A 25,364-nucleotide genomic window follows, 5' to 3' on the forward strand; every position below is an offset into this window, starting at 1 on the left:
ATGGCAATGAAGTCACAGCCCCAACTTGCGTTGAAACATTAAGTCCACACACAGCGTGCAGTGTGTGCTATCCCATGCTTTGATTTTCACAGCCCTCCTCCACACCTTCTCTTTCTGTCTCTCTCTCACTCTCTCTTCTATCTCCATGTCCCTTTCACTGGGGTTTATGCTTTTATCAGTTTAGACTGCCAGGATTCAAAGCCAAAAAAATCATTGTCCTCCCAACTGACTCACTGCCAAATCTACTGACCACCCTACGACTAAATAGTTGATCTCATTCATAGATATCCATCAGGTTATGGTTTTTGAGTCAACTGGTGAAGCATGCTGCACACATGCACATATTTCATATGTCTTAATACAGATCGCTGGAGCCCTATCATTTCTTGGTGGTGTGAAGCTGACTGCATGACTACATTTATTATGCAAATATCCAGTCTGTTTTAGCGATGGCAATGTGTGGGCTGTAATCGGGTTATTTTTATACCAAGCTGACCCATTTCTACTGTTTGCCTGTGTCCAAAGTTTAAATAAGCCAGTGCCCAGCTCTGATGGAGCCACATGGCACGGATAGTAACATCACGGCTGGGTTAATGGAGATCAGCTGTCTGCCTTATGTCAAAACTTCCTAGAAGGAGGTGCAATCACATCATTGATGGGCTACGACTGGAGCCAAGGACCCAGATGTACTGCTTTCCTGTGTCATTTGCTCTTGAATGTCGATCTAGGCCATAATTTGCAATGGTAAAATTAGAGGTTTGGTGAGCATAATGTGCAATGTTCTGTGCAACTTCCTATGTAGGCATGCTGCCTACGTTTGTCTCACCAGAAATTTCTAACTGTATCTTTTTTTCACGGGGGTGGGGGAATTATTGCTCATAAAACTAAGCTTTCAAGTAAATTAAGGCTCTTTGTGGATTTTGAAATATCTATTTATCTATCTATCTATCTATCTATCTATCTATCTATCTATCTATCTATCTATCTATCTATCTATCTATCTATCTATCTATCTATCTATCTATCTATCTATATATATACACACACATATACACTAGGGGTGCAACGATACACAAAATTCACGGTTTGGTTCAGTTCGATACTTTGGTGTCACGGTTCAATATTTTTTCGATACAAAAAAATGTTCATGCCTTTTTAATTTGTCATTTATTAAAATTATAAATATATATATTGACTCAAAAGTACAGTTTTTAAATTTAATGTTGCTGAAACAAGAAAATAATGAAAAAAATAAATCTATCTGATCGAGAAATCACTCATCTCTGGAAAAGAGAGTTTAATTTCGTTTAGCGTTGAGGCAGTTGCCATGTTGCAACGAGCTCTCACTTGCGCTGCGCTTAGTGGATCTGCGCTCGACAGTGCAGCCTAGGCGGAGTAGTCGAACGCAGATCCACTGAGCGCTCAACACAGACAGCATCGTCAGAAGAAAAGTTGATCAAATAAATTTAAAATTTTGTATTGTTCGATATATATGCATACCGAACCGAAAACACTGTATCGAACGGTTCAATACCGATACGAGTATTGTTGCACCCCATATCTCTGCTAATTAATGCTAAGTAACAGCCTAATAAAATACAAGCCTTTCACTCAAAACTGAGTTTATAAAAAAATCACCATACACTTGTTATGCTTCATTGTGCTTAGGCCTCAGTCATGACATCAGAATCAGAATACTTTATTGATCCCTAGGGGAAATAATTTCAGTCAGGAACCCCCTGGAAACTTCCAGTCTCTAGGGAAAAATAAATGTTCCCGATGGAACTGGGTCGTGGTCGCTGGAATTTGTTGGCAGTCGCTGAATGCAATCAGTTGGTTGTGGGTGTTGCACCAAAAACCTGTTTATGATTGCTTTGGCCACTGGAAAATTGCAACATTTGACCATGGTTTACATGGAAGATGCTGATTTGTCTACGAACACTTTCTAGCTAATCACCAAGTACGAGCATCCTAGAATATTTCCTTTGATTGTTGGGTTTTCGCTGGGCTTTACATAAAGGTGACAAAACCAATGTACAGTTAACATGCATTTATTCACACACCTGCCACAACTATAAGGCAACACAGCAGCTTAGACAAAAACAGCAGCTGTATTTTATGGTTGTAATGTGAGATGCATGAGATACTCTAAGATTAAATGAAGTAATGCTGACATTTGTTTATGAGTCGGATCAGTTTTCATTCAAAAGAAAAGTAACTGTGAGAAACACCCCAAAATGATTCTGGGTTCAGACACTAGTAAATTGGTCCAACTGTGAAATAGACTGTTGTTGGAACACATGAGTTATTTCTCACTGGAGAAGTTTTCCTTCTACTTGGCTTCAGTACCATATGATAACATAGTAATCAATTTGAGAACTTGTTGAAGAGTCGAGTCCACGCTGTGCTAGGCTGACCCAGAGTTTCATCTGGAGAGGGGATAGGAGCCAGTGTGATCCCACCCAACATCAGGAAGCACATCACAAATTAAACATGTCATGAATCCCAACAAAGTGAGGGAAATACCTGTTTCAAATTACATTTTGCTGATGAACTGTGGTCTATTTAACGTCTTGGCCAATTATCCAATGTGGAAGTGTAATGGGATTACTTATCCCCAAAGGAGATTAGAAACTCTTTAATTACCAACTACTGCTCTCTCTTCATCATATCTCTTTAAAAATTATTATTATTGTTATTTTGTTCCTTGAAAAAGGGAGACAGACGGGCAGCTTTAAATTCATGCTGCCAGGAGATCCAGGAGGTCTGACTGGGAGCAGATGCAGCAGTTATGAGACATAGTCGTGTTTGCATAGGGAGGCTTTGAGGAGCCTGGCAGGGCTTTGCGCTGGTGGGAGGACCAGTTGGAAAGGGCCAGAACCTTTCAAATAGGGTATTCAGGATTATTGAGTGAGAGAGGAAGTCATTAAGGAGTGGAGAGGAAGAGAGACGTGAGTGCGAAAGAGTTAGCCAAAAGAGAGAGGAAGTGTGGATGAGCGAATGATTTCAACCATCCAACAAACTTCTAGATGAGCACAAGGAGGACAAAGAAAAGACTTCATATTTTTAACACGGTAAAAATCATTGTAAATTTGCATCGTTACAAAGTGAGCATGAAATGAGGAAGTTATTTAACTCCCACAAAGAATGAGTGACAGAGCAGTTCAGCAGGGTTGTGCTTGTGCAGTTTATTCAGCATCGACTATCACATGCAATAAAAATTACACGTCTTCACTGATTACACGAGTGGTTTTGAGTTGTGGAACATACAGTCAATATATTCTAGGAAAAACATGTATTCATACTGTTAGTAAATGACACCACAATGGCCAACGAGAGAAGTTGTTTTTGTGCTAATAACTGCACAGTGGATTTATGAATGGAAAATGTTCAAATTGAGTTCAGTTGAACTCATAATTTGCCATTCATCTTTAGCAATTTTGTCACAGCCCTGGATTTTCAAAAAGAGGTGGATCCTATATGAACAGAAAAAGATAAACACATGTCTGCTACCCAAGAAAGGACCCAGATACTGTGGAAAGTCACTGAGTTCAAGTTCCACTGTCTGTGCTCTAAAGATCGCTTGTATTAGTTTAAAGCCTCGGTAAAAGAAGCCTCGACTGGTTACTTTGCAGACATAATCTCTTCCTCAAAAATGAATCCCAAGAACGCCTTTGTTATTATCAACAACTGCATTTTGACACCTCTTTCTTCTTTACTGTATTTTTCTGTCAGAGGCAGTGATTACTGCCTTCATTACTAAATGAAGTTAAATGAAGTTAACCTCTAGCCCACTGAATGCAATACCATATTATACTATAACTATAACTATACGTATACTATAGTAGTAACTATGGTTTTTGGTGATGCCAGGGTGTGCTGTGATCTTATTCTAGAGAGGTTTTTACCAAACAACAAACTGAAAAAAAGAAAAAGAATATGGGAAGGAATAAAATAACGACACGTTTAAGTCAGAGTTTGGGAGGTCGTCTTCTGAGGGTTTGCAAGATAGATCATCACCTTAATTAATTTCATTGACTGAGGTTTCTTCTTTTGTTCTGTAGGGTTTTCATCAGATTCCTCTCCGCTGTCCTGTGGTGTCCAACAAGGCTCAGTTCTTGGGCCTTTGCTGTCCTGTATATGTCATGATAAAAAGAAGGCACATCTTCTGTCAGTTCTAAGGTTTCTAACATTGTTGTGGATTAATTTTTAGCCCACTCTACAGCTTTGGTTTGGTTTGCAGGACATTATTTTTGCACAGTTCTAACAAGGTCCTTCCACAGCATTTAAGTCAGAATGAGGTCTGGATTTTGACTGGGCCTTTGCAACAACTTCATCCTTTTTTTTTGGGTAATTCTGTTTTATCTTTGCTGATGATCATTTTCCAGTTGCACCTTCAAGTTTGGACAAAGCTTTAACTGTCAGATTTAGCTAGGATGTTGGCTCTACATTCGACTTTATAATACTGTGGTGAACAGAGGAGCCTCTGGAGTGAGAACGGGCTGTCTGAGGAGTTCATGGCTGACTCAATAACTGCAAGGTGCCTAGGTGGCCTTTTTCTGTTGCCTTTGAAGTACTCATTATCAAAAATTTAGATAGATATTTAGCTTTATTTTTCATCAAAGTCATTGCAGCTTATCTCCTATCTTGGCTTCTAGAATGCCTTAATTTTATGATTTACCATTTTTTATGGCCTACCGCTGAAAAGACGGAGGTTCAGATGAACATAACAAACCTCAGAAAACTGAGACTAGAGCTTTAAATGTGCAGCTAAAGATGCTCGTGTATGCCTTCATATTGTTGTTTATCAACAATCGTAGTATGCTTTTACTCTCTTAGGCAGTCTTGTGGGTTATTTTAAATACTTCCTCACGTTCAGGATCCAGTTTAATATTTTTATTCATGCACACAGAGCATTGTAGTATTGTCTTTTACCCTCAGACAAATATGCTAAATTTGCTGTTTGTCCCACACACCTGCTAAAAGACTTGGTTTCATGGATTCTTTTAAATGGAAGATAAAAACATATCTGTTTAGACATGGGACAGCCTGGTGGCATAGTGGTTGATACTGTTAGTACTGCCTTAAAGCGAGAAGGTTCTGGGTTAGAATCCACTCTGTCTTTTGTGTGGCGTTCTGGTGTCCTTCCACAGTCCAAACACATGAATTAAGTGGGGTTAGGTTAACTGCTGATTCTAAATTGGCCCTGAATGGTTGTTTGTCTCTCTGTGTTAGTCCTGTGACAGATTAGCGACCTATCCACTTTGTAACCCGCCTCTCACCCTGTGACAACTGGGCTACACTCCAGTCCCCTCATCACACTGAATTGGATAAATGGAAGAAAATGGATGGATGGATGTTTAGACACGTGTGGCAGATTTGTTTTTTTGGGGTTTTTTTTCCATGTATTTATGTACTTTGTGTACTGTTTTGAAATAAAATGTTACATTTAAGTGTTTTTCAATGCATATTTTTTCATCTCTGGATTGATTTTTATTACATTTTATGCTTTGTAATCACACTGTGACATCTGGCCAAATGTGCTCTACATAATTATGATTACATAAATATATTATGTTATCTTTATCTAAATAGGAGCTATACTTTTTATGATTTTATGCGACCTGTAGAGACTTTAAGTACTCTGAGTCAGCTCGTCTTTTTTTTAACATTCTCTTTTTTATTGCCACTAGCTAATTCTTCCTGGAATTTGTGAGTCACATTAGGCATCTACCATAACTGTGCATCTAATTTTATCTTTACCTGGTAATTTCACTGCTTTCCAGGAAGCTGCTTTTTTTTAAATTTCATAATATACATGCATGCTTTCATGATGTTTCTACAAGTTATTAAACAAGACGTCTGTCTGTAAATTAATAATCGTCATCTCTAAAGTTTGCAAATTAAAGCTTGTTACATTAATTTTAAAATACTCTACTGGGTGTCTACATTCTCATCACTGACGAGGCATCCTAACCACTTCAGAACAGAGCTGTGCAAAAGAAGAATCAATAATTCATGAGTCCGAGCTTCACCTTGTTAGACACACAATAAATTTTACCCTTTCCTATGAGCTGACACAGTGCTCCAAAGTGTTTGTCATTTCCTGTCCAGATACAATAAACTTACATCTGCAAACTATAATTAATACTTCCTCCATGAAGTGTAATAAGCAAGATGATGTTTTTTTTTAAGAGTTAGCGTGACATGATGCCCTGCAGAACTCACGTGGATCACACGGGGTTCAAGCCAAACTGTGCCTGTTCTGACGCTCCTAGTGTTTTTCAAAACTTTAAATGGAGTTTTATCCATTTAGTGTGAGAATTTGTCCCAGGATAAAGCTGGAGTGTGTGTGCAAAGTCAACTCTCATTAATAGCCTAATAGTGTGGCTCACCTACCTTTTGCTGTGGCACACATGCTGCTTGTTCCTCGTCCCCTGGTGTTAGTTTAAGTAGAAAATCATTGACCTGGGTCATTATGCCTGCCCCTTCTTTATTATACGAGGAGATTAAACAGAGGCTCTTTAATGTGACACTTTTTGTGTATTAGTGAGGACCCAAGTGCCATTGCAAAGGCAATATAACTCTGTTTACCAATAATAAATGACACAGATTTGTCACAGTCTTTTATTAATGCAAAGATGAGACTTTGATGAAAGGTTTCTTTGTAAAAGGAGCGCTCTTAAACCGTGAACACATCACTTTCTCTACGGTGACAACACTCCTGATGGCATCATTACCTTATACTGGAAGCCAAGTTGACACACAGGAGATATCGGAGTAGGATTACACACCCACACTGAGGGTGGTGGTTGAACACTGAGCCTGTCATCGCCCTCTATTGGCAAAGGAGGGTTTAAAACATGGATACAGAAATCCCATACGCATGGGCACAGGAGCACATTACATGTAGCTTGGCTGTGGCTGATAGAAATCATAAAAATAAGAATGTAAATCTAAATATACATAGCAGTATAGGGAGAAGGTATTAAAAACGATATAAAAACCATGTAAACATTTTATTATTTTTAAAATATATTTAACTTGCACTTTTATGCTACTCAGTTTAATATTTACATAATAAAAGCTTATGGGGCATTTATGAACAGTCACAATTTTCTACTCGTCTCAAGTTATGAAATAAAGTTGGTTATATTAGCACAATAATAAGCTGTCCCTGCTTGTTGCCATGTGAAAAATGCCATGGAGCCAAATACGGAAGCCTGCGTGTTTATTTACCCAAAGAGAAGAACAATAGCAGAATACGCTGAGTGGGAAAATAGCGCTTCTTACGTTTGTGTCAAACTGCACTGGCAGGATGAGGACTGTTATGTTTTTATCTGGGATTTTGATGAGGATGGGGATGGGAGGGGGCGCTCGTGCCAGTGTGCACATGCGCATTCGGTGGGAAACACGATTGAAAACGGGCAGCTATGCCGCGCGGTGCAGAAAACGGGCTGGACGCGTCCGCTTGGAACAACGGCCGGTGTACCGGAGGACTGACCCGGGGACTGTGGGACCAGGAGGCGCCTGAGAGGCGTTAACAGCGATTCTTTCCCCGGGGATAACCTCCTCCCGAAACCGCGGCGAAAGCAGCGGGTGCAAGGGCTCGACGAATCCGCTCCTTCGCCCATTTCACTCCCCCGTCCTCTGCTTTCGGCACCGCAAGAGAGACAGCGAGACATCAGCGATGTTGCTGCCAAATGTGTAGGATTTATTCCCGCTGCCCATTTCTCTGTGTCGCCTGTAAATAAAACTGAGCGCAGACAATAAGCTCCAACAGCGGGTGTCACTATGGTTTTATTGGCGCTCCGCAGTAGGAGATGTCTTAATAGCTGCTGTATGGGGACGTTATGCTTGCAGTTGTTGCTGTGGATTTTATGTGCCGTGAACGGAGAGGAGCAGTCTTTCAGTGTAGAGGTAAGAGGACTGATTTGTTGACATCCAAGAGATTTTCCCGCACAACAACAGCTTCACGGTTTTTGTTAAATTAAACTGTGTTATTTTTATCCTCATTTAAAAGAATGATAATAATAATAAAGTGTTAGAGTTGCCCTGTAACTCCAGTCCCTTGTGCTGATGTTTCACCGACCACAACAACAGAGCCTTTGTGAGATGCCCAGCTGGGTTGTAGTTCTACCCAGTTCGTTAGCCGCTTTTAGACAGTTTCCCAAGGAATGTGCATTTCTGAATGGAAGTGCAGGTATTGTTAGAGGGTTTCAAAGCTTTATTTCCCTCCCCAGCTTGTGCTTGTTTGTGTTCTCAGAGTGCTGAAACATTGAATTTTGGATTGAAACAAAATGTGGGCTACCTTAATGTAAAAAAACACAAAAAAAACCACACACAAACAAAATAACATTTCCACTCTTATCTAGGTATGTAAACAATGCATAACCCTATGATTTTAAAAACTGAGCCAGCATGAGCAACGATGTCAGAAGTCAATGGGCAGACATTCAGAGTGGGTATGTGCGAGATTATTGTGTTTTAGTGGTTTTACTGCATTCGCATACCCCGTGTCTGCAAAAACAAACAAAAAAACAAACAAACTCAGGTCTAAGGCTTCACTCTGCAGGAAGGAGATCTTATGGGGTCACAGAGAACAATGTGGGCAGCCAGATGAGAATTTAACAAAGCAGGGAAGGTTCCTTCACAAAGGCAGCTTGTATTCTGAAACGACCGCCCGGCTTAATGGGTAGTTGAACGTCTTCAGGCTACAAGTGTTGTGCCAATGAACTCTGAGACTCAGACTTTTAAAAAGAATCTCTCCAACTTCTGCTAGTGTTTCTTTCAAGATGGTGTGCAACTTAATCTGTGGCTTTTGCCGTGCACGTCTGCCCCTTTTACATCCAGAGAAGGCTGTGACACTGCGCTCAGCAGCCCCTTTCCTGTCTGTCTCTCTCACACATGCACACACATGCAAACAGGAGCCGCTGCACAGGATCATCCTGGCATGTGTACTGACAGTGACTCGAGTCCCACATCCACATTTCCACATGATTTGCAAGCTGGGCATGCCAGAGGCAGAGAGGCAGCACTGACCTGATCTCTGGTAAAAAAATAAAAATAATAATAATAACCCGTGCTGCTCGGTACCATTTAACCTGGTGAAAAACGCATTATTAGCGTTAACATCATCGTTCTCTCGCAGAGCGTTCCCTTCTCCCACGTCGTCCACCTCCACTTGAATCTTATTATCCACCTCCAGCCCTTGCATCTGTTGTTTCTTTGTGTCACTGAATTGTGAATGTGCTCAGCGGTCGTGGCTCTCTTTTTCTTTTTTGTCTTTTTTCAAAGTCTCTCAACTTTAATAAGTCATTCTCAGGAAGCCAAATGGTCTGGAGCTGATTAACTTTGACAACCTACAAATAAATGCAACAGCACCAGTGTGCATATTAATGCAAAGTACCTCAAGATGAGCCCCTGCTGTGCCTGTCAGGTAAAGATGCCAGCGAACTCACAAGCGTGCTTACAGTAGTTTGATATCTATGATTTCTGTGTTTTCATGCACGTGTGGAGGACTGAAAAAGCCTCCACACGTTCTCATTCATTTGCTAGTGAAAAGTGGGCTTTCTGCTGTAATGCGAGACATTTTCTGGTCCCTAATTTAGCTGTCGTCTTTGTCACAAATGAGACGAGAGAGGCGTCGAGGCTGCCGAAAGTTGCACTCTGCTATGCACAACAACAAGAAGTTTGATTTAAGCATCAGGTGGGCTTTAAACTGACAAGTTGCTTCAATTGGGAATGCCCGGCATGGGAGAAAAGAGCAATGAATGAGGCTTAAAGAAAAACCCCCAAAAGAAAGTGTTTAATTTGATCCTAAGGGGTATTCAAAGAAAAGCAAAGTCACAGTAAAGCACATGCTGTGCAGTCCCACTCCAGGCTGGTAGAATTTGGCTGCAGTTTCGCAATCTTTCTAAACAGTTTCTGTTTGGAGACTGTGCTGCTTTCACTGGAGCCACTCGCTCAGCTGTTAGGGCTGTGTTTACTCCTACACCAAGTGTTCTAGAGAGTAGACACAGATGAGTATTTCCTCTAATTAACAGGTGTGGTTTGAGGTGGGAGGTCATCCTGAGCCTGCCCTGTGATTACTGGTCAGACTGCGGTCTTTTAGAAAACCTCACCCTTTTGGATGGAGCCTTTGCTGCCGACCTTCCTGGATTTGTCTTCACAGACAAAGTGGCTGTAATGCTGTCATTCCCCCACTTGTTTCTCCTGTTTCCTCTTGCTTTGGATGACATTTTCACAGGAAGGACAGCCTGTCACTCGGTGATAAGAGTAATTAATAGGAACGTGTAACACACTTCAGCACTATACATGGCTACTGCAGAAAGATTTCTGAAAGCTCTTCAGCTTTCGTCCATTCGATTGTCTCCCCTGAAGTAATTCTCTCTGCAAATTGGACAGCGCCATTAACAATGGCTCAGGCTCGACTTAATTTTGTTTATCTCCTTGTGAGTATTATTTTCTGTTTCAGTCCAGATTGATTTTACATGGATGAGCCAACGTTTTTTGTGCGACAGCCAATAAAGTAAGTGCTTTCTCTGCGAGGCATCATGCTGTAGGTGGGCCTTGCAGGCAGTTGATTTATCTCAGGTTATTTTTATCATTAGCTCTTACATAATTCAGAGTAATTAAAACAGAGAGATTTCCCCCCTATCCCTGTTTGACAATATCAGACAGTTAGAGGGAGAAATGTAACTTAATATTTTATAAGCGTTTTCTCCACTTAGTGTCACAAATGCAGAGACATGCCGAGCTGTGCTCGGCCACGCTCCAAGTTTGTCTGAAGTAGAGATGCACAGATCGATGGGCCAGTCGGCTGTTTTCAGCTGATTGGCCATGATGGATGACTGGCTGATCAGCCTCTGGTGTGTCTGATTTCATGCTGATCTTCTAACACACATACCAAAATGTAACTACACTGGAGATACTCATTTCAAGGAAATGTATGATTCCATTTTACACTGTTATACTTCCAAGATCACCTCCTACCCTTAAACCCCCCTTAAATGACTATGTATAGTTGTGGTACTCTTGTCTTCTGCTAGCTGTACCTGACACAGTTTGGCCTTGAAATAATTTTCCTTCCTTTTCTTTCCTAAAGTTGAAAGTAGCTGTCTGTATAGTCTCACAGATGTTTCATCAATCTGTCACTTCGCAGTTAATCGTGTATTCTTCTTCTGTTCTGTTGTTTAATAGTGGTCGGTAAATAAAGCCTCTATATGCTTTACCACTACCTTTTAGTGGCAGTGCTTAGCATGCTACCAGGTAAAGTAAATGTATATCATTTAAACAAAAAATAGTTGCATAAAGTAGCTAGTTTTCTTACAACTCGATGCTTATTCAGATAATCAAAAATCATCTTAGCTAGGGATACACCAATACCGATACTGGTATCGGGTATCGGGGCCGATACTGTAAAATGTGTGTGTACTCATACTCGTAAAAGTTAACCGATACCATGAACCGATACTAACTTATTTCGTTAATCAGAGGGTGGCTTGTCATTTTTGTTGTAGTTTTTTAGATTGGCCACTAGGGGGACATCCTGCGTTAAACAGGCACAGGGTTAGACGAGTCAGACTGGCAGCTCCAGATAAAAAAAGAGAAACTGGAGGCTGCTGTAGCTAGGCTAAACAAAATGTCAGCAGTGTGGACTGGGAACAGCCAACTTTAACTCAGGTTTTGGAAAAGCGATGAAAAATGTCAAGAGAAAATCCACGGGCAGTTAAAATAACAGAGGCTCTGACTCATTTTATCGCTCTGGATGACCAGCCAATGCCAGTCGTGGAAAACATAGGATTCTTCTCAGCATACCCGAGCTGCGATATGAAATTCCCAGCCGCCCACACATCAGGGAGATAATGGTGCCAAAACTTTCTAAAGAGGTAAAGACAAGCAGTGTGTGCGCGATGTCAGTCCTCGGTTTAACGGCAGAGTGGACTGATGATCCACGGGCAGATGGGGAGTTCGTCAATGCCAAATACTTTCGTTATTTTGTTTGTTTGTTTACAATATGGACACTCTGCAACAACTTTAAAGTTTATTTTATTCTCAAACCTAATTTGTATTTATTTTATTCCAAACAGAAGTGTTTATTTATTATTCCGAAAGCTCGAGACAGTGCCAATAGTTCAGTGATATTTTGTTAAATTTCAATTTGGAGACTCTGCAATAATTTAACAGAAGTGCTTATTTGTCACTTGAAATTTTTTTGTGGTCATTTTTATTAATATATTATTTATCGGCAGAGAATAAAATAAAACCTGTCTTCCAATTCATTGCATTTGTGTGTGTGTGTGTGTGTGTGTGTGGTAGAAGTATCGGTTTTTGTACTCTGTATTGGCAAGTACTCAGATCCAAGTATCGGTATCGTATTGGTTTGAAAAAATTGGTATCGTTGCATCCCTAATGTTAGCAACATGGCATGCAAGCCCCTGAGCCAACTTTAACATGGTATGCTGGAAGATATATCCATGACACAAAGTGCAGTATCTAAAAGGACTTTGTCTGGGTTCCTTATAATGCTAATGCTAACGTTGAAGCCAGAAGTTTGCCAGTGTAGCATGTGTTGATTCCTAATTTTCTTTGCTAATCTACATATTTTTGTTATTTAACCACTGTGAGATTAATAATCTGTTTAGTTTCACAGTACATTTTCAGTTGAATTATACTGTACAATAAAGCTGTAATATGGAGCACTACAAATAGTCACTCATTTATTATGTACATAACATAAGTTTCCACTGGAGAAGCCTTACAAAGATGATTATGTGTCCTGTCAGTTACAGGAAGAAAAGCAGAATTTTGCCGAAACACTGGAACAACTTTAAGAGAAAAGTGTGTCTGAAACATTTCCTAAGTGTTTGTTTTTCCTCTGGAATTTGAATACTTTGAATATGTTTATATGAATATAAATATGTTATTATGTTATAAAAACATGACCATATACATTTCCATCTGTGTCCAAAGATGGCCGAATCACTCAAAATGTTAATTGTATTGCTTGCAGGTATTTCTGTGTTCTGTGATTTACATTTGAGATTCTCTTGGAGCACAACAACACCGATGTGCACCCACTAAAGCCTCGTGAGCGTCACGCTGCCTTGGTTACACTCAGTGTTTCACTGGGAGGCATCAGGTGCAGAGCTGCGCTCTGAGTGTTTGAAGTGTTTGAATCATGCCACTGTGCAACTAGAGACAAAGACAAGTTGCTTAGTCAAAGATAATCTACTGTAAAACAAAGACAGCGCAAAGTTGTACTCCCATCTGTTAACACATCCTTTCTCAGATGGATGAATGAATTAATAAAAGGTGGTTTGGCTAGACTCTGCTGACTGTCGGCTGTGATTATTAACTCCAACCAAGAGTTCTGTCAGCTCGCTCTGTTTGCTCACCTGTTAGTGAGGAATCGTGAAAGAGCCGATCATCATCAATCATAAGGCAGAACCGAACTTTGATCTTTTGTTGCACAGTAATGGACCGGCCATAAGTGTAAAACAGAAGCATACACTTTACATCTTTGTAACAAATATAAACGCTTGTTAGCTTAGCATAATTGAAAAATGAAGATGGCTTGCTTTGTTCTGTCCAAAACTATAAATGCATCAATCAGCATCAATAAACATCTGTATTTACATGTATATTAATTATCCTACAAACTTGAACTGGAATGTATTGTTATACCTAGAGCTGGGCGATATAAGATTTTTTCATATTACGATATGTTTTTTTCATTTCAGGCGATAACGATATCTATCACGATATGAGCCAAATAACTATATTTGTAAGATTTAAATGTGCCGTTGCTCACAAGTAAAATGTGAAATAATCAGCAGCTTGTTTTTATTTAAATATTTATTTCCCATAATAAGTTCAACAGGGTAGATGTACTTAAGGAACATGAGACTTTTTCAGATAAATAAAGGCAAATATTGCAAACTACACAAAAGGCAGCCGCTAAAGCGTTTAAGTTTCAAAATAGAACAAATGAAACAGACTAAATTGTCAATTCCACTTAGAAACAAAATATTAATTCTAAAAATAAATCTTAGTTCGTTTTACAGAAGAACAGACAAAATTGACTAACTTTTGTCAATATCAAATAAACTGAGAACTAAAAGGAAATTCTCAATCTCTCCTTGTTGTATAGCTGAGCTTTTCAAACAGTTTTAACAGTTACTTTAGTCTGACAAAAGCCGAATGACGAATTAGCGCTTCCAGTCAGAGACTGAGGCTACGTCCACACGTACACGGGTATTTTTGAAAACGGAGATTTTCCGTTTTAAAAAATAATCCCGTCCACACATAAAGGCAGAAATGAAGGAAAACGCTGCTATGAACATGCCAAAGCAGCAGGTGGCGCTAGATTCCTAACCGTGTAGAAATGTTGGCCAATCAGAAGTCTAGAAGCCTCGGTGGGAAAAAGTAAACAAAGCTGGGGCATAGAAGCAGAACCGAGTCGTATGTGTGGAGGGACAGTAACTGTGTGTATATGTAAGCATTTAAACACTGCAGAGAGTAGAATTAACAGTAACAGTATTGTAGAAATTCATTTCACTGAAACAATAACGTGGCGCACAGTGTGACGTCAAAAAATGCGCACACCTTTGACGCTGCGTTTTCTCCGTTTTTCTGGTCCACACGTAAATGCAAAAACTGAGTTTTCAAAAATCTTCGTTTTCAGTGACCAAAAACGCCGTTTACGTGTGGACGAAAGGTGCAAACGCATAGAAAAATCTGCGTTTTCAAAAATACCCGGGTACGTGTGGACGTAGCGCATGCACCAGTTTATTGTATTTCCAGACTTGCTTTCGGCACAATTTACAGTGCACGCTACTCTGTTTTTTGTCAGACTTGAAATAGCCGAAATACCTTCACACTACGGAACTTCTATGGCTCTTCCGTTCGACAATCTCTCCGGCGTTGGAACCATCATCTGTTTTCTCTTCGGTCACGCTCGGTTGATTTTTCTAGTCGGCGCACTCATTTCCTCCATTACCCGGGCGGTACGGTGCTTCCCAAACAAATACACATGTGCGGCTTGGCACTTGTGCTGTACGTAACAAGTCACGTGACGTGACGCTGCGGCTGTGATTGGTTCGGCTCTGCGCTACGTAATTTGGATTGGCTGTTCTTTTTTTTTTTTAAGTGGACAAGAGCGGCGAGGTCTATCGCGATAGTTTAATTTTTCTATGGAGAAAAAGTTATATCGCGATACATATCGTTATCGTTCTATCGCCCAGCTCTAGTTATACCTATGCAGTGATTAAATTTTTTTTAATACCAACTTGCTAGTTTAACATTTAACTACATGGCTGTTCTGAATCAGCTTCAAATTCAGGTCAGACTACATGAATTGAGCCTGATTATGACCTGCAACAAACAAAGTAGGGTGTTGCTTTGCATCAGGAATGAAAGTGCAACTTGATCATTTTGTATTTCATAGTGTGTCACAGCAACTGAAAGTCAGAGCTGCAATCAGAGGAAGTAGCTTCTTACAAGTTTTCAGAGTCTTCGATGGCAGTTCCTTCAAGTCTGTGACTGAACTGACCGATGTGGTGATTGGCATTGGTGTTGGAGCTGAAATTGAGCACATCCAGTGTCACTTTGTTTTCTGCAAATCTCTAGCTAGAGTCTCCTTCCTGATGACCATCGCACGTGTCCTCAAAGACAGCGCGCACAGAAGGTCACAGAAAGGAAAGATTTTCAGATACACATCCCCCCCCCCCTAATTATAAAGGGCAAAAATGTTGTGCAGTCTGGGCTAGGCATTATGCTAATCAAAGCTTATTGTCTTCTGTATTTAGCGTAATTTTTAAATGGTCACAAAACAAGAATGGGATGAGAAGTTCTCATCCAACTGTGGCAACAAAATCATGCTTGACAAACTATCCCTTGAGTAAGTTTACAATAATTAAATAAACTATTACTGTGTTATATTCTTTACATAGCTATGTAGGCAGTGTAGCTGCTTTCAGCACTGGGCTAAAGCCAAGCTCAAGTGCTGCCCAGTGCAAACTACTCAGTGCTGTTGTCACTGTGTGAGGAATGGGAGAGCTTCATCCCCACATCTCAGCTCATGTTACCAGTTGGCATGCTCAGCCCCTGAGTGGCATCTGAATAATGGAAAACAATTGATGCGAACGTGTGTGGATGACACACCATGTGCCTGTGTGTCCTGCAGGTCATAGAGAGAATTTATGTTTTAATATAACACCATACACTAGAAAACAGTGTTAACAGACCTCATTTGCTATTTTTGGTGATAATCGTTCACTGTGTGTTTTTTTTTTTTTTCTTTTTTTATTTCCCAGAAATTGCTTGGCACTCAAACAGTGCTTAGTACTTTGGTGTGTTTTTCCTTGAATTTACAGTTAATGAAGACTGAATGTTTCTATACTTTCCCTGCGCCACGGTGGTTATCAGCACTGATATTAACAACTTAACTACACAGTTCTCCAAAATAGCCCCCAATTGAAAATGCATCACGTCCTTTTGCGGCACAGGCTTCGTGTTCCATCAGTGACTGGGCTGGCTATTCCTTAACAATTTATCTTTAACAAAGTCAATATTAAATTGTTGCTTTTGTTTCCCTGCAGCCGTATTTTCCTCCTACATACAGTACACTTAGTGTGCATGAGCTCACCTCCTGTGTCTGAGTGCACGCAGGCATATTTATGAGTGTATTTATATTGGTGCGCTTCGCCCTCGTTTCTCACTGAGGAATCATATGGATTACACACACACACACACACACACACACACACACACACACACACACACACACACACACACACACACACACACACACACACACACACACACCATTTCTTGACGTCATTTGGCTTTGGTAAGAGAGCAGATTTGTGAGCCACTGGGGTGTCTGTGTCAGTCTGTTCACCCAATCCTGGAGAAATACAACAACACCTGCACAGACGTAAATGATTCATAATCATGCACACGTACACAAGCAGACACACACACACACGCACGCACACCTGACTTTCTCTGAGCAGCCACTTGTTATTATATTTTGTTCAGAATTTTTCCCTGCATGTCAGTCTCCTTCTTTCTAAGACACGTCTTTGGTCACAGCTTACTGAGCTGTTAAATCTTTAATGTCACTAACAACAGCAACATTAGATGATGCCAATGGGGCATCACGTGTAAGTCTGTCAATTAGGCTTTTGACAAACGCTCAGGGGTGTGTTGGGGTGTGTGTGTACATATAAACGTACGCATAGTTTTGTGAGTCATGACAACTGTTTCAATCTGTTCCTGCGTGCATGTAATCACATTTCACTGTGTTTAAATTAGCGATTGGGCTTCATCGCAGAAATTAATGTACTTTGAAACCTGAATATCAAACAGCCTCATGGAGGTTTTTGTCTTTTAGGATTGATGTCATACTGCAGCTCCTGTCACATGCCATAATCTTGATGTTTCTTGCTGTCATTTTTCATTATCTTAAGTCATTAAAATACTTTGACAAGCTCCCAAAAGATTATCCACTTAAAGCCCGCTGTTCTGATCAGTATGTATGATCAGACTCTGACATTTTTCCATGACATTTTTGTGACATTTCATCCTAATGGGGCCACTGAGAGGGTGGACATGGCATGCATAAAGCCATTGTGTGTTTGTGTGCGTGTGTGTGTAGGCACTAGGGGCTAAATGTGCTGCAGCGCCCTGCTAAGCCTCTGCAGTCATCGCATCGCATTGGGGTCATGAGGTGCAGACGATGGTTTTGGTTTCATTAAAAGTCAGGTTGATTCTTTTTTCCCTCGTTTAAATTTTACAGTATGAATTTCAGTACGGCACTTTGAATCATGTGGGTATGTGGTTATTTGTGTGGGCAGGAAAAGGCTGCGGTTGCCTTGACGACCCTGGCATACTCGCAGTGGTCCGGCATGTAACCGATGAATAATTCAGGGCGGTCAGAGGTGGCAGGCTTCCCCAGAAGGCTGGGATCTTGTTCCCACAAGTCACCTGTGCTGAGAGATGATCACTTCTAGCAGCTCTGCTCCAACTTGCAGCACAGATTGAGCCACTTCATACCATCATCACTGGGTATACTCACAGGACATTTTGATGTAATGTCTCTACTCTGCTAAATGTTTATTAATGAATCAAGTGGCTGGATGTGCTCAACAGTAATGCTTGGGCACAGGCTTTCTTAACAGTTGCAGCTGAAATCATTTTTAAAAAAGTACATTCATTCTCCTTTTTAAAGTGTAGAGTAATTGGTCAGCGTGTTATTTGTAGTGTAGAAAAGGCTCTGGGCAAGGTCTTCCAATACTGTTTTTCTGTCCTAGCAGGGAGCTAATTGTATTCTGTCAGCATGCCGGGGTGTAAATCATTCACATTAGACGAGCAGAATAGAAAATAGAAGGGCTTTCAGTGTCTGAGGCCACAACTGACAGGTGCTGCCCTTTAACAGGTTGTATTTCTGTCTCGGCAACAATTTAACTGACACACAGAGTTCCATTCTGCTAATGCAGCTACCTATTTGTGAAAAGGCGGGTTGGCCATTTCTTGACAGCTAGATCTCAGTTTGATCACAGTTTCGACATGTGGACCTCCTGAATAATTAAAGACTAGTTCAGCCACCAGAAAAATTGTTTAATTATAAAATCTAATTTAAAAATAGCACTACCACATTTTAAAAAGTATCTTCAAGCTGAGGCATACTCTGTGTCTATCCATGGGCCAGACAGAGGTGAAGGCTTTTAAGTTCTGTTCACACAGACTGGTTGGAGACTAGCTGACGACCACTGGTTGCAACAAGAGAAAAATGAATATTCTCTCACTAGTTGCAAATGGTTCATGGCAGCTGCTGTGAATTTGACTGCTAGAGCCTCGATTATGCAGGCCTAGAGATTGGTCAGCAATGCTATGGTAACCACCTGTCGCTAGGAAAAAAAAAGTGACTGATTGACAAGTGGTTGGTGAAGGTTGCTGCCAGCCGCTAGCAGGAAATTAGTGGCAAAGCGATATTGGGTGTAATACCTAAATTCTCCTTACAGTTTCTTTGACTGTTAGCAGGTGGCTACGATTGCCATTTCTTTGCATAGAAGACTGCAGACTGAAAACTATAACCCCAAACTGGAAACCGAGACCACTTGTCTTCAAAGTAAAAGTTGCACTTTTTGAAATGTGTTGATTGTGTTGATGTGTTGACCTCCAGAGTAAAGTTGTGCCTCAGAGATCTGAGGCACAACTTTACTCTGGAGGTAGATATTCTCCATTGGCAGGAGGGTGCAGACCGGTCTCTAGGCCTGTGTAATGAAGGCTAAACACATAATCAGAGAACAGTAGTTATATCCAGTAACAGCTGTTTTCCACGAGTAACTTTTAGTAACCATTTCTCTGCAACTCTCACTCCCATGTGGACACACTTGATGAGCACAATCACTCAGCTAAATTCTAATGCGCTTGTGCACTTTATTAATGCTTAATAACAACATTTTCACAGCTACTGATCATAAAATAAAATTACTAAATGTTTCTTCGTGGTATGTTCTAGATGGATGTCATGCTTGTATCACCAAATAGTAAAAGTAAGTGACCAAGGAAATGCGTTACTTAGCCTACAGAAAAAAAGATAAAATTAATATAAGTGATGTCCCACCGCATTGTAAGAAATGCTCAGCACTTTCTTGCTTCGATTAACATATTCTGGCTCTATCACTGTCTGTATATAATAGAATATCATTTCTTATAAATCTCCAGCAACAGCATGTGCACTCAGCCTGACAAAGCTCAATTAAAATATGATGAACAGTTGATCTCTTCTGTTCCATCATGCCTGTGAAATTTCTCACAAGCTTGTAAACAAACTCTCTGGCGTTCGCTGAGGGTCTGTTACAAGCCTGCTCCAAGTAGGAGTGTAATTCAGAGATTTGCAGACAGGCTGAGAAAATGTTGCTGTCCCTTTATCACAGGGACTAAGGTTGAGAAGCAGAAAAACCTACAGAAAGTTAGAATACCATGAAATCCACGTGGGCCATATCTGTAAATTGTTCATGAGACAAAATCAACAACAACAAAAACAATTGTATTGCACACTAACTGTAGCTATTCTACAGCCCTCATCCTCTGACTGAAGCTCACAGTGAACAGCTAATGCAAATGTGGTCTCCAACATAGGTCACATGCCGTCTCTGTAACCTGAGGGGACCAAGCCCCTATCAGTTGATCAGTCACAAATGCCAACATCAGCAGCTGCTGTGTGATGGCGGTGTGTTGCCATGACGACCGGGCTTCCTGAGCCACATCTCATCCATAATGGAGTGATCCCGTCGCCTTACAAGGTGGCCTTTTGATGGCACCCATCGGCTAATTAGCCCGCCTTCTGCTCGTTAAGTCACAGGCCAAGTCAGCTCGTTGGAAGGTGGTCTGATGAGACGAAGTTCACCTCAGTTCAGCACTCGTGTCGAACATCTGGATGTCTGAACCTCTCCTGAATGCTGCCCAAATTCACCTGAGATGGCTTTACTAATGATAATACAAGTTTTAGTCTCTGTTTGAGACAATTCTCTAACTGAAAAGTGTAGTTGAAAGTAGTTGAATGAGAGGCGTAGAGAAACAGGTAAAGGTGTAAAATGGGACAGAAGAGGCTTTTTAGGGCAACTTTGAGGATGGAAATTTGAAACCGTGAGATGTGTGTGTGTGTGTGTGTGGATTTCTTTTCCTCATAATGTGACAAGGGTGAAAAAGAAATGCACTTACCGTGAAGAAGTGTGCAGGCAGGTTAGGGGAGGCCAGGTTCTTCTCACATCTGAAGCATGAGAGAAATCTACTTCAAAGTAAAGTGAAATCAAGTGTGGAGAACCCAAAAATAGACACTGATGCATTTCAGAGATTTTAGCCTCTGTCAGGGCACTGCTGGTTGACTCCTTATCCTTCCACTTCAAGAGGGACTTGATTTGTGAAGAAGTTTAACCTCATTATAGCGCTTTTGCTGCCTTCTGCTTTCAGGGTGCGCTCAGTTAGAGCGGCACGATTAATCGTTAGAAAATCGCGATCTCAATTCATACTTATGTCCGATCTCATTTCCAAATGACAACGATTTAAAAAAAAGAAAGAAAAAAGACGATGACAATTGTACCACATTTTGATCTGGGACGTAATCTGCATGAAAACAAGCGCTCACAAATGACAAGGGCGGAGCCTTATACCACGTGATAAAGAAGCTGGCTGCTAAAATTGGCAGGGAAAAAAACAACGGAGAGCACGTCAGGGATGACGAGAAAGTGACAGGAGAAAATCCGTCCGGTCAACCACCCAAACATCAATAACGGGAACCGTATACAGCGCTTCCCTATGCACGTCGAACTTCCGCAGGCACAAAGAAATTACGGAGGCTATCACTTATCACCTGACTAAAGATATGGCTCCCATCAACACTGCAAAATGAAGGATTTAGGAAAATGATCAATACCCTAGACAAACGCTACACAGTGCCGTCCCGCAACTATTTTTCTATTGTTGCGCCACCTGCTCTATACACGCAGTGTCGAGCAACGATGGAGACGGAATTTCAAGCAGTTCAACATTTTGCGGCAACAACAAAATGTGAGACATTTGTTGTTTTTATGTTTATTTATTGTTTTTATGTTTAGTTTCAACTGTTACGAAGTTGATGTGCAGTTAATAAGTGCAATAAATATTTATACTGGAAAAGAAAATCGTGAGAGAATCGTGATCTCAATTCTAAGGCAAAAAATCGTGATTCTCATTTTATGCAAAATCGTGCAGCCCTACGCTCAGTACTTAAAGAACAATGCTTGGCTGGTTTGGAGTGAGTGCTCAAATTGATCGACCAGGTATGATGATTAATTCCAGTTAGTTTGTGGTGAAAACTGTGAAATTATCACCACAGTGCACCTCTTGAGCTTTGTAACTTGGAGCTGTCACAGCTGGGGCACGAGTGTACGATCGTGCCGGTTTTACATTGTACATACCGGTACATTGGCACCTTAAAGCTGCCAAATCAAACATGCCGAGCTAGCCGTGACGGTGTCCCCTTGTTAAGGGGAGCAGCCATAAGTGGCTTGTTTGCTAAAAGTATCATCTTTTGCCAGGATAAACTTGACTCTGATCAGTCACGAGGTCCAGTCCAATAACCTAAATTAGCTGATTAGCACAGAGTTGTAATAGAGGTGGTAATTAGCTGTACACACCACTTTAAACAGTTTAGTTTAAGACATTTTAACATAGGGATCTAATATGAGAATTGACTTTGTGTTTACGCCCCCTTTGCGCTGATTCTAAAACTGTTAGTTTGATCTCTCTCCAAACAATATTGACCGAACTAGCAGCAAAAGAAGATCCAAACTAAGCTTCACATAAACATTGTCATGGACTCCCTCTTACTTTTGCTGTTTTGCTTCCACCACAATAAAATCACACTTCATGCACAGCTCTCTCTCTCTTTCTCAGTGTACTTCAAGAACAGTTTCCCGTCTATCCCCGAAATATGTTTTCTGCATTATTCGCTTGCTTGTTACACACAAGACTACCGTTGTTTACAGCGCTGTCGGCCAATGTTTTTTTTTTCCTTTTACTTACTTCCGAAATGAAAACCTAATTTCTGCCGTTCAATAAACTTCTGAACAAATTTAAACTTTTTAAAATTATACAAAATGCAAAACGCTTAGCCGTGTCTCTAATAAAACCTCTGTAACTTCAGAGGTAATGTTCATAAGTTGATTAATGATTTTCTTTCGTTTTTGATGTACTGCAGAATATTTTTATAAAATTCCAGGCCAGGAAAATCACCATGTTTTTCTGTGATTTATCTTCAGCTACTTTGACACAAAGGCATCTGCTGTGATGCTCACACCTTTGATAAAGTCTCGAAAGTGTCAGCTTCCTTTTTGTAGATACAAAAATATGTAAATGTCCTGATCTGAATTATAATATTTCTGACTGTCTGAGGCAAAATTTCCCAGATTCAAATCGAATTGAATCAAATCGAATCGTGGATCGAATCGATTCAGGATCTCGTGAATCTGAATCGAATTGATTCTAGAAATCAGTGACGATACCCAGCCCTACTCCTGAGCTCAGAAGGTAGGGCATGTCAGCTCCTGATCGGAAAGTTGGTGGTCTGATTCCTGGCTCCCCAAGTCTGCATGCCTGGGAAGTTACTAACCCCAAGTTTCTAACCGATGCATCCATTGGATGTGAATGTGTGTGAATGGCAGATAGAAAGCACTTAAAGCATAGAAGAAAGTGCTTGTGTGAATGGGTGAGTGTGGCATGTTGGAGAGTAGGAAAGCTCTATATAAGAATCAATCCATTTACCATTTACTCTCTTTTGGAGACGGCAACAACAGACCTCTAGGGGAACTGGGCTCCTTTTCTTTTTATTAGCTATTTGGACATTTTTAGTCGTAAAAGATATCTTGCTTTGTGCAAAAAATAACAAAAAAATCCAAGTTGAAAGGTGTATTTATCACAATTCAGAACTGTTCCATCAGTGCTCCAAATATTTCTTTGGATTCTTTGTAGCTGCCCTTTCTTGAGCTCCCTTTGCAAACACTAAAAGCGTATGAAGTAAAAAGTGTTGATGCTTTGATCTGGGAGCTGAATTACTGATGTGTTCATGGTTTTACCATCTCCTGCTCATTTGTCCTGGGCTCTATTTCTATCTGCAATCCCTGTGACTACAGAAAGTACGGTTACTGTTCTGTGTCCCTGTTATTACACTGACAAGAAATCCAAATTGCAACTTTATTGAACCAAACCATCTACGTTCACAAGCTCCCTCGTTATCCATTTTGCAGAGAGCAGGACGGGGAAGAATTTCTGTCTTATTGAATAAAGGATGCTGTCGAAGTGGAGCCTCCTGCTCTCAGGAACCCTTGCATCGGCAGAACCCCGGGAACCATAGATCACAAAGGGAAAGAGTAAATCGATGAGGATGAGAAGTGGGCAGCAGCAGAGAGGGAGGATAATGAAAGAAAACAGAAAGAGATAAGGACAGATGGGAGAGTGAAATGTAGAAAAAGTAAAGTGCTCGGCACTGATTCAGCAGAACACGTCTTTAGATCTTCAGTTTTTTCTCTCTCTGACCATCGTGAAGGTTGTAAAAGTCAACTCTGAATGAACGAATGGACATAATACTCACGGTTTATTATAGCTTCAAATTCTGCAATATTGGAAATACTGGAAATAATTTATACTTGTGCTTCCTCCATCTTTAACCTCTCTCCCAACGGAGTCACATAAAGTTTGGCACGATGACGGAATTAAAGATCAAAGCCTTGGATTGAATCTTTGAACGTGTGCAGTTTTAATAAATGTGAGCCTTGAGCTCGTGCTTCTCTTTGATTCCTGCGTTGCAGTGTGTGGATTTTGGTCCTGAAACTGCAACTGTCGCAACTTTTTTTGTTTGACTGTGGAAGTTTCTGGTTTTCCGCGTGAACGACGACACGAGGAAATGCGAGCAAAAGCGGCGGTTTGAGGAAAAGCTTTGAAGTAATCTGAGCTTTTTTTTAAAAACTACAACAAACACAGTTTGGAGTGTTTTTAGCTTAATGAATGAGACTCTATGAAAACCATCCTGGTGATGTCAAAGCGACATATCAAGAGTATAAGTTCTAAAAAGAAGTGAGGCTGCGTTTTGAAGCGGATGTCCAGAGATTAGAGGAAGTGGACATGAACCAATAGCCCTTATTTTGGTTATTCTGCCAAACGTTGCAGTAGCAGAGACACAATGACCGAAATGACTCAGCTGACTGTTTTTGCTGTCAATGCGGAAATTTTCATTGCTGCTATATTCATCCTTTTGTGCTGTCGTGCTGTTTCCCCACGGTGGTGTACATAAAGAACCGGTATGACAGCTACACCCTCCACATCCTGCCACCATGTTTCATTCTCATATGGGACGTCGAACAACCCTTCACCCCTCCTGCGCGCTCGAACTGGCACCATCCAATATCCCCTCAATGTTTGAGTGGTAGACAGCGACAGCCGCAATAACTCAAAGCACAAACACATCACTTAGTTCTTGCATCCCAAAAAAAAAGCGAGTTTTCTTTGCAGCCTTTAATTTACATAATCGTCACGTAGCTCTGTAAACATCGATGACATCCGCACACCAAGTGTTGGTCACAAATTGACAGTTTCTTTAAGTTCATGAACATCTCAGTTTCAGAAGTAAATATTTCCTCTGGGAAAACGAATACACTGGCCTCCCTAGCCTCTTTTTATCTCAGGAGGAAATATATGCCCAAAATTTTTCAAAACCCATCCAGCCAATTGAAGCTGGCGTCGAATTAAAATATCTCTCTGCTGATGAAATCAGGTTTTACAGTAGTCTCTTAGAACTGCAGAAGAAAAAGAAAAAG

General features: G+C 40.7%; 1 protein-coding gene across 2 annotated transcripts in view; it reads left to right on the forward strand.

Moving 5' to 3' along the window:
- The first annotated feature begins 7,391 nt into the window (after positions 1-7,391).
- The window catches only part of mmp16a (matrix metallopeptidase 16a (membrane-inserted)), a 74,842-nt gene continuing 56,869 nt past the window's right edge, over positions 7,392-25,364 (forward strand). The window contains exon 1 of one of the 2 annotated variants that reach the window (XM_085286471.1): positions 7,392-7,920. In XM_085286471.1, coding sequence (XP_085142597.1) covers positions 7,795-7,920 — 126 coding nt within the window. In that variant the 5' untranslated portion in view covers positions 7,392-7,794. The remainder of the gene's footprint in view (positions 7,921-25,364) is intronic. The other variant, XM_085286472.1, reaches the window with a different exon arrangement.

Source organism: Mchenga conophoros, linkage group LG9 (genome assembly GCF_057382185.1).
Source record: "Mchenga conophoros isolate Kocher_MC1m ecotype Shallow Benthic linkage group LG9, M_conophoros_male_GT1.1, whole genome shotgun sequence".
Classification (NCBI taxonomy): domain Eukaryota; kingdom Metazoa; phylum Chordata; class Actinopteri; order Cichliformes; family Cichlidae; genus Mchenga; species Mchenga conophoros.